The sequence below is a fragment of the Xenopus tropicalis genome, chromosome 5 (assembly GCF_000004195.4).
Source record: "Xenopus tropicalis strain Nigerian chromosome 5, UCB_Xtro_10.0, whole genome shotgun sequence".
In the NCBI taxonomy this organism is placed as follows: domain Eukaryota; kingdom Metazoa; phylum Chordata; class Amphibia; order Anura; family Pipidae; genus Xenopus; species Xenopus tropicalis.
The window spans coordinates 159,451,620-159,462,506 of record NC_030681.2 but is presented as its reverse complement, the minus strand read 5'-3'; the positions used below and the strand labels follow the sequence as shown (position 1 = coordinate 159,462,506).

Sequence of the window (10,887 nt, the reverse complement as noted above, 5' to 3'; positions counted from 1 at the left end):
AAAATTTAGTTATTTACTGCTGGGAGTTTTTGATCTATAGAAGTCAGAAATCTCAATAAAACTATACATATCAGGTATTGGCACGTTCGGGAGACATGAGGCTTTCCAAATCAGTTGAATTTTTGTGCATAAAATAAAATATGTTTCTGGTAGAAATCCTTATATCATGAAAAATAGCATTTTTTCTTTTTTTTTTTTGTATTTCAAGCTCTAAATCTTGTTCCAGAAGTGGAAATTCACAAAAACTCACATAGATTTGGAAAGCTCAGGTTCTCCTGAAAAAAACAATATATAGTTTGCCTACCTAAACTTAACCCTGCCCCCAGTAAAAGCCCCTACATTGAGAGAGCACAGAATGTTTACAAAACGTCTGGCACTGGGGGGAACTGAAATGACGAATTCGGCTGGCACTTAAAGGGTTAATTCTAACCAGTTGCCTGGCAGGGAGTAGCATATTTCTATTCTGTAGAATGTTTAGACTGTCAAACATGAGGAGTATGAGACTTGGCAAAATTGTGGCTTTGGTTCATTGGTTGATTGGATGCTAACCATGGGCCATGATTGCCCGTACTGCTTTGTCTTGATCATACATGAACATTGGCCAAGCTTCTTCTTGTAAATTCACAGGCTCTAGTCTGATGGTAACCCTGCTTTGTGGGGGTCACAGATATGTCAATGCATTGTCATTGTTAGGCGTTTAAATCTAAAAAGGCACTATATGAGGGACTGCACTCGGGAGTACCAATGACAATATGAGTCCCAGTTTGATTGCTGGTGTTACTCAGTGTGTATCTTGTCACATGTATCTGATCCTGGAGGCTCACTGAGCAACCACTGGCAGGGGCCGGTGTAGTGGGGGGTGGAGAACGGACATTGGAGGTTAATGAGGGAGACAGGTTTGTGACAGTCAAGGGGGGCAGTAGGGGACACAAGGGTAGGGGGGCTGGTTCACAGCTCATACAAACCAACAGATTTGCCGCTTTAGGTGAAGATGCTGGGGGGCAGCTCTGAGCTGGCAGGTATGGGGCAGGCTGAGCTGGCATCCCTATACATGTTGGGAGAGTAGTGCTAGGAAGGGAAGGCAGGCTATAGTTGTAGGGGATTCAATTATTAGAAAGGTCAGTCGGGATAGGGTAATTTGTTGCAAGGACCCTACATGCCCAACTGTGTGTTGCTTGCCTGGTGCTAGGGTTCGGCATGTGGTGGAACGAGTGGACAAATTGTTGGGAGAGGCTGGGGAAGACCCGGTGGTCTTGGTACACATAGGTACCAATAACAAAGTTAGAGGAGGGGGGGAAGTCCTCAAGAACGATTTAAAAAAACTAGGCGAGAAGTTGAGGGCGAGGACTTCCAAGGTAATTTTCTCAGAGATATTCCCTGTGCCACGAGCAACGTTAAGAAGGCAGCGGGAGCTCAGGGAGATTAATGCGTGGCTGAGAGATTGGTGCAGGGAGGAGGGCTTTGGGTTTCTCCAGAACTGGGCTGATTTCTCAATCGGCTACAAGCTCTTTGCCAGGGATGGGCTGCACCTCAATGATGATGGGGCAGCTGCTTTGGGGGAAAAGATGGCTAGCGGGTTGGAGGAGATTTTAAACTAGGAGTGGGGGGGGGAGGGTGCAGCGGGAAATTCTGTGGGAGACAGGATAGATGAGGTAGGGGGCATAGTAAGGGAAAATGGGGGAGGAGACTTGCTTCGGGATACTGATAATGGCAGGGAGGCCCATAAGTTGTTTACACGTCATTCTCACGCCGGAACCAGTATTAAATGTATGTTTACCAATGCAAGGAGTCTGACTGGTAAAATGGGAGAGCTGGAGGTACTGGCGTTGGAGCGGAAATATGATGGGATTGGTGTTGCTGAAACTTGGTTGAATGAGTCACATGACTGGGCAGTTAATATTGGGGGGTATACATTGTTTCGGAGGGACAGGGGCAATAGAAAAGGAGGAGGAGTGTGTCTGTTCGTTAAGCAGGAATTAAAAGCAAATATTAGGGAGGAAGTGATGGGGGGAACAGAGGGAGCTGAATCCTTATGGGTTGAGCTTCTCACAGATAGTAAAGAATCTACCAAACTAATTGTAGGGGTATGCTATAGCCCCCCTAATGTAAGCGAGGAGGAGGAGGCCCAGCTCCTGTTGCAAATAGAAAAGGCTGCTAGTTTGGGGCAAGTGATAATAATGGGGGATTTTATTACCCTGATACTGACTGGGGCAATAGTACTGCCAGGACAGTAACTGGGAACAAGTTTATAAACTTGCTGCATGACAACTTTATGTCACAGGTTGTTGGGGAGCCAACCAGGAACCATGCTATATTGGATCTAGTGATCTCTAATGAGCCAACCAGGAACCATGCTATATTGGATCTAGTGATCTCTAATGCGCCAACCAGGAACCATGCTATATTGGATCTAGTGATCTCTAATGAGCCAACCAGGAACCATGCTATATTGGATCTAGTGATCTCTAATGCGCCAACCAGGAACCATGCTATATTGGATCTAGTGATCTCTAATGCGCCAACCAGGAACCTGCTATATTGGATCTAGTGATCTCTAATGCGCCACCCAGGTACCTGCTATATTGGATCTAGTGATCTCTAATGCACCAACCAGGAACCTGCTATATTGGATCTAGTGATCTCTAATGGCCCAGAACGTATAGCAAATGTGCAAGTGGTTGAACCCCTGGGTAATAGTGACCATAATGTTATTTCATTTGATGTTTGGTGCAGGAAACAAATTTACACGGGGGCAACAAAACCCTGAATCTTAGAAAAGCAAATTTTAGCTCCTTCAGGCTGGCCCCAGTGTGGGACTGGCTTGTCTGGGTATCAGGATTATTTCTTGGGTGGGCCCTGCCCTTAGTGCTCCCTTTGCCCTTTCTGGAGCAGAAAACATTTACTTTTTTAGGTTCTGTTTTTGTTTGATTTATTCCCAACAATGAGAAAGATAGAAAAACGTTAGTTTTAGAGTCTGTGCCAGATTTATTGCCACTGATAAGTAGTGATGGGCAAAATTATTCAGAAGGCATGGATTTGCGGTGAATTTCAGCGTTTCGCCAGTGGCGGATTGTTGAACAAAATGGGCATCAAAACTAAAAAAATCGCGGCGATTCAGCGAAGCGAAATGGGACAGATTCGCTCATCACTACTGATAAGCAGGAGAACCCATATTATACAAGAATGACTGCATCACAGCTGCCCACATACAACAGGTTCCAGGAAGGATTTCCTATGCCCAATACCAAGTGTCACAGAAACCTCTGAAAGTGGAAGAAATCAGGAAACCAGAGTACAGAATACAATATAAAGAAATATTGTCCAATTTGTAGACATTTTGCTTTTTATTCCCCCCAGGATTCTCAGTAATTCCCAGCCCTAAATAATTCTGTTGGCTTTTGTGTTCAGTTCAGGCCTTAGAAATATAATATAGCACTTGGGAATGAATATACAGCCCAATAACCCAGCACTGGAGGATAAGATGGCAAATATCTCAACTGCCACCATTCTACTGCCCTTACTGCTCAGGTATGCAGGGACAAATGCCCCCCACACACTACAGAACCCCAACATACTGAAAGTGATGTTTTTAGCCTCATTAAATCGGTCAGGGAAATCCTTGGCTAGAAATGCAGCAATGAAACTTAGTAGGGCCAACGTTCCTATATATCCAATTATACAGAAGAAGAAAAAGCCTGACCCTTCATTGCACAGGAGAATAATATAGTCTGGGTCAGAGAGAGTATCAGCCTCTGGAAATGGGGGATTGGAGACCAACCATACAATGGAGATAATAATCTCACCTGAAGAACATACAATGACTAATATGATGGCCAGTTGGGTTCCTACATACTTCTTCAGCTTGCTCCCAGGCTTTGTGGCATTGAAGGCAATAATAACTGTGAGAGTTTTAGCCAACACAGAAGAAACAGAAATAGTAAATACAATCCCAAATGTTACTTGTCGGAGGAGACAACATATCTGAGTTGGGCGCCCAATGAATAATAAAGTGCAGAGGAAACACAACATGAGAGAGATGAGGAGGAGACAGCTGAGATATCGGTTGTTGGCTCTCACTATAGGAGTCTCGCGGTACTTTATAAAGATTCCCAGGATTACAGCACAAGAGATGGAGAATGTTACAGAGATGGAGGATAAAGTAGAACCCAAATGGTCATCATAGGAAAGGTAATTTATATCCCTCGGGATGCAGCTGGTTCTGCCCCTGTTTGACCTTTCATATTTAGAGCATTTTGTACAACTCTGGGCATCTGTAATAACATTGAAAAAAGGAAAATAAGATGTTAGATTCTGGGGTACAACTCAGTTGCCCAACTTATTAAACTAAAGAAAAAGCTGAAATACAGGAATCTTGTTCCACATAGAAATTATTTTCTCATCCATCCTTACATCTCACTCTCCATTGTGCAGCAGAAGAACAAGGGCGGGTCAACTGTCCCAACAGCCAATCCTTTGCTCTACAAGGTCAAGTGTAACTCAGGAACCAAATACATTAAGGTTTCTCTCCCCAGTGTTACACTCATGAATAACTGGGAAATGTTATTAACAGTGATTGAGTTATTTCATTACTAAGACTGACATCCTGGGAAACAAGTGGCCATGGATATATTTAAGTTAAATAATGAAACAGATATAACTATATAACTATGAAGAGCACAGGTCCAAGACAATAAAAATTGTGCCATTTATCCTTCTGATATTGTGTTACCTCCTCAAATTGTAGCCTTTATAGGTCATATGCACTGTAAAGTTCATGCAATGAAGAATGCAGGCATACACAGGCAGATTAAAAAAAAGTCCTGCTTGGATTGGGTTCTGCAATTGCTAAACTGATCTCAGGAGAGGAGGCTAGGAGAAAAAAGTTTATCTAGCAGAGTGCACAGCTAGAGCAGAGTTTCTATGGAAACCAGCAGTGCCATATCCTGATTGTCTGCTAGACTAGAGGGTGTGTTTGGTAACCTGAGCTGAGAAGAACTGAGCATGCTCAGTAGTCAAGAGCCGAAGTCAAGAGAGGGCCGAGTGAGTTACAGGAAAAGAAGGAATCCTAAGTGACTAAGGGGGTGCTGCAGCCTTACTATTAATCTTTTAACAACTGGAGTGGCATTGAAGTTCTTTGTCCGAGGTATCTGACGATGACCCACATTGCCATTAGTATGAGACGTACCTGTTATGTTAGACATTTCCCCATCGGCACACAGTACACAAGTATAACAGCAACTTGGTTGCCCTTTTAATTTAGCTTTCCTGAATCCAGGCTTACAGGGCTCGCTACAGCGAGAATGGGCAAACTGTGGGGTAGAATAGAGACATGATTTATATCATATAAAATACATGTGAGAAAATAAATACTCAATATTGTGCTGGAAGTGAGCAGTATAGGTGCAGCCAATATGGAGAATCCATATTGGCTTGGTTTCAGAAAATAATAAGGTAAGAGAGGTTGAGAGAATGATCAGTTCAGCTTCAAATGATCAAATAGTAATCCAGAAATACTTTCCAGGTTGGCCAGCACAGACCAGAAGGGGCCCCCTGTCAGGATCGTCCACTGGCATTCCTGTCTTCTCACAGTATCCAAAATGGCAGTGCCCTCGGCCACCACATGGGATGCAGTGCTTTCACGGTCACATGGTGGCCATGGGTGACACCAATTTGGATTCTGTGCTGGAGAAGACAGCAGCAGTGGTGGGCACTCCTGACAGGGATTAGGCTGTATATATAAATGGGTAAAATGGGCTTTTGCCCATGGCCCACCAAGGCAGATGGCCAACCATCAGACATGTCATCTGCTATAACTTTTAACTGAAGCATCCCTCTGAAATACTTATTGCACTGGAAGAGCCCTACAACACAAAAACATTTTTAGGTTCTTTATTGAATTTTGCTTTCCTATTATGGTTTATTCCAGGTCCAAGTTGGTGTACTTGGACCACCTGTTTAAGGGTAGTACTATCACAAATTTATTGGGATGGTTGCAGGGGGCTGACGGCTGAGACCTTTGCTCTGGGCCTGCTGGTACCTTAAAACAACCCTGCTCTATGGAGGCTCTGGCTGAGGATGCCATTGGTCACAGAGCTAACAACATGTGTGTGATTGCAGCCAAGAACATTCCTGAATGCAATGGGTTAGCCTCATACATGGGGAACCAAAAGTTCAAGCAATTTAGGTGCAACCAGAAACTCACAGAGTAAGACCTATATTTGGGTATTGTGGCCTTGGCAATCTTTTGTTTTGAATTTGTTGCCAAACCGTATCAGCTATGGTTTGGCACCAAATAAAAAAAAGGGTTCCTGATCCCATGTTGGATCCCATGAACTCAAAACACAAAGGAACCAGACTTTATCTGTGATGTTACCTCTGAAAAGTAAGGGCCCCAGAGATTGGCGCTGTTATTGATAAATAATTGATCCCCATCAGATCTGGATGTGTCAAAGCTTCCAACCTTTATGCTCTGTATATTTCCTTCTCCAAAGAAGTACCATTTCAGAATATCATAATTGGCTGGTGGGTCTCCATTGTCTCTAAAGTATATCTGGTCCCCAGAAGACGTTCTGAATGCCACATGCCGCATCAATGCATTTAGCTTAAAATATATAAAAAAAACATATGCCATTTCTTTAAAAAATATTATATTATTCCTATACAGGTTGCCATGTTTACTTATTCCCTTGAAAGAATCACGCAACTGCCCTTTAACCCTTTCACTGCCAGCCGTTTAGTCAAAGCGGAACTTCTACTGCCAGACAGTTTTTGAACATTTTGCACTGTTTCACTTTGGGGGGGGGGGGGGGGGGGACTTTTAGTTTACCCAGAAAAACAATATATCATTTTTTTCAGGACAACCTAAGATTTCAAAATATGGTAGAATTTTTGTGTTATTCCAATTCTGTAACAAGATATGGGCTTCTAAATGTCTAAAAAGTGAAAAAGAAAAATAATATTTTCCATAATATAAACACATACACCAGAAACAAAAATTATTTTATGCATGAAAATACAACTGATTTGGAAAGTCCCAAGTCTCCTGAACGTGCCAATACCAAATATATATAGTTTTATGGGGATTTCTCACTTGTATAGGTCAAAAACTCCCGGCAGTACCCTACCAAATTCCCAAAGCACTGCTCCAGAAAGCTGCAGACTTTAGATTTCAAGGTCAAATATTCCACTAAATGAAGGTTTATCCCAGAAAATTATACATTTTAAGAAAGAACAGATTCTGGGGAATACAGAATAGGCACAACTGTCTGCCTGCTCCAAACTACCAAGTTGCAATGCTTTCCTAAATTTATTGGTTTCTATCAAAATTTGTGATTTTTTTAAAAAATCACTTCAAAGCTTCCAGTCTATAGTATCTTATCTTCTACAGCTCATAAAGTAACCAAATAAAACACCCTAAATATGAACGCCAGGGGTCCACTTAACACTTTGATGCCCAATATGTATAGGTTTAGCTAAGTATGTGGCATGTAGGGGCCCCAATGTTAACGTACCCCCATAAGATCTATCATTTCAGCTTCTGCAAAATCAACACATTTACATCATTATATATTGGATAAAGCTACAAAAAAGTACGCTCACCCCAGAAAGTCATATTTTTGAAAAGTACACATTCCCCCGAATCTATAATGGGTACCCGTCTCTTTCTACTCCAAAGTACCAAGCCACAAAGGATTCCTAAGTTTGCTGATTTTTATGACATTTCTAAAAATCACCTCAAACTTCCAATATGCAGCATCTTATTTTCTACAGGTTATTAGGTAGCTATATAAAACACCCTAAATATGAACCCCAGGGGGCTACTGAACAGTTTGATGCCCACTGTACATAGGTTTATCAAAGCAGATGGCACTTAGAGTCCCCAAAATATACCTTGTGCACACTAATTTCATGGCTTACCTTTACCTAATTCATAAACACATGGCAGTTTTATGTGGGATAGAAGCTGCAGAAATGTAGGGTGACCCCTGGAAACCATTTATTTTTGGAAAAATCCAGCATGGGTAAAGAGTCCTTTCTACACCAAAGTACTAATCAACAAAGCTTTCCTAAAGTTAGTGGTTTCTACGACATGTTGCAATTTTCCATATTTATCTGACACAATTTCTTGCATACAAAGGCAAATCACCCCAAATAGGAACACCAGAGGTCTACTGAACAGTTTGATGCCCAATATGCATAGATATACCAAACTATGTGGGGTACAGGGGCACCCAAATAAAAATAGTGCATATGAATTTTCACATGTGACGCTCCGGCTCGTGCAGTTTTTGCACCCGGTATGTGTATTATGTGACATAAGATCCCCTAACAGTATGAAGACCCTAGAAAACCATACATTTTCTAAAAGTACACATTCTGACAAAACAAAAATGGGTAAATACATCTTTCTACTGCAAACTACTAAACTACAAAGCTATGCTAAACATAACTGTTTTTATGACATTTCTGAAAATTGTCACAAAGCTTGCATTTTATCTCATTATGTACCCCCACATTTTGTAAAGTATCAACATAAAACATTCTAAATATGAATGTCAGGGGTCTACTGAACAGTTTGATGCCCTATATGCATAGATTTACCAAACTATATGGCATACAGGGGCACCCAAATAAAAATAGTGCATATGCCATGTCTTCTGAATGAGCTTGTGCTCGTTCTCTAGGGGGTTCTTTATCTTGAGCTCTTTCTCTACGCTCAGATTAAGCAGAGAGTGCAGAGAACAAGCGCAAGACGTAGCTCCTAAGTGCTGGGCGCTTAATGACTTTTTATGCCAGCACGTAGGAGCTACGTTGTTGGCAGGGAAAGGGTTAACACCTTTGCCTTTAGTTTGGGTTGAAAACTAAATTGTCATTCACTCTGGGCTACGAATGGACAAGTAGAGACTTTTCCTGCCTACAAAGGGTAGACACTTGAGTACAGTAATATATTTACATATAATTATCCCCAGTGGTCTGAAGGAAATATGTGGCTTAGATATTACAGGTATGTTGGATAAATGATGAAAAAATTAAAGAACAAGTTGAAAGACCACTGAAAGACCACAAGTTCAGCACTGATATAAAGTATTTCTGGCACCATCTTGTCCTACTCAATCGTCTGTCATTCCTATCAAGTCTTATACCTATAATTGATCCCAGTACCTATCAGGATCAGGACCCCAAAACATCTCTAATAATAGGCCTAGCCTTTTCCTCCTTGTATTTTTTGAATGTCCCTGGTAGAATCTTAGTTACAAACTGCTCCATAGCAGCAGGGCGAATAGGTAACAGGTGCTTGAATTCCTGTGTGCTCTGAACCGTACTTTGGCTTGGCATCAGAGGACCTTCAGCACTTAACACCTAAAATTCTACCTTAATCATTCAAAAATATTATATTATTATATATTATATTACACCTTGATACAAGTGACCCTTATAGGTCTTAGTGGTCAATTAGTGAAACTTTCTAGTTTACAAGTGTAATGCTAGTCTGTTTAGAAAAATACGTACAATGACCAAGACTAAAGGTATTAATGTATAATTACTGTACAAAGGAACGTACCTGCCATTGCTTAAAGTACATGTGTAGGCTCTCTGCTGATTTAGGGGAACGTGTCATTGTGCCGTACAGTTCATGGAGAGTGTGAGCCATTGTGTAAACTGCAGTGTAAACCCCATAAGCTATTCTGTAATTAAATGTTCCGTAGGATTCCAGAACTGTATCATTAAATGTTTCATTCCCGGTACATTTTGGAAGAGAGATCTTAGTTGTTTTCCCTGGGGCCAAGTCTGAAAAGCTGCAACTAAATATAATTTCCCAGATCTTTGAGAACAAAGTATCATCTCGATACTTATATGGATTTAAGGAATAGAAAAACTGCTTAAAACCGGGAATCTCCCCTTGTTGGAAGGAAAGTGCCAAAGTGCCATTGAAAGTTACTAGTATTTGTGAACATCGCAGCTCGATTACACGGGAGAAAGATGTTGACACAATCCATATTTTCTTTGGCATTTTATTAAGGGCAAACAAACGATTAAAACTTTCAATATACTGTGAACTGATAAAAAGAATGATCACATTGGCTGTGGTCTTGTAGATTGTCTGCGCTATAGACCTATTTATATCTGTAATATTTACTTGTGACATATTTACATCTGACCAATTTTTAAGTCTAATGAGGAAGGCCAAGCAGCCGCCATCTTTGTTCATTTGATTTTGTAGCCTTTCCCTTGCCCTGTGCCCAATGTCATCGTCCGATACAACAAGCCCAACCCATTTCCAGCCAAAATGCCCAATCAGGTTCATTATAGCATCAATTTCAGATAACTCATTGGGGATCATTCGGTAGAAAGATGGAAACTCTAGTCTGTTATTAAATATGGGATCAGCAGAGCCGTAACTGATCTGTAGATACAAGAAAAAAAAAGTCAGCAAAATAAAAATAAGAAGCAGCTAATTAGCTACATGCTACATAAACTAATAATTATTAATCAGTGGATGGTGAAGGCAATAGATGGGCACTCATTTGTTTGTGACATTTTCACTTTTGGCACCGGAATCTTTGTAACTGTTAGGGCAGAGAATCTCACTTTAACTGGTCACCTCAGCCAGAGCTCCAGGCCCTCTAAAGAAGCCTCTGGATTTGGGAACCACAGCCATAGACTGTGCTATTTAACTAATGTTAAAGCCATTCAATAATTCTTTGGAACTCTTCAAAAAATTCTAAAGTAGAGTGAACGTTCTCCATTCCAAAATCCTGATATGCCTATTAGTTTAAAATTGATCTAGTGGCTTTCAGCTCCTAAATGTTTTCATCGAAAAAAGCATAAGAATGCACTAGAAACCTTGATCTGCAGAAGAAACCCCATTTTTTGATTGACAGTGAA

At 41.1% G+C, this 10,887-nt stretch overlaps 1 protein-coding gene across 1 annotated transcript; it reads right to left on the bottom strand.

Annotated features, from left to right (window-relative positions):
• Positions 1–3,378: 3,378 nt before the first annotated feature.
• Positions 3,379–9,569, bottom strand: LOC116411041 (vomeronasal type-2 receptor 26-like). Its single transcript, XM_031902814.1, has 4 exons — positions 9,563–9,569; positions 5,773–5,861; positions 5,186–5,309; positions 3,379–4,271 (listed from the first exon to the last, which is right to left on the bottom strand). Exons 1-4 carry the CDS (start codon positions 9,567–9,569, stop codon positions 3,379–3,381), a joined length of 1,113 nt encoding a protein of 370 aa, XP_031758674.1.
• Positions 9,570–10,887: the final 1,318 nt, after the last annotated feature.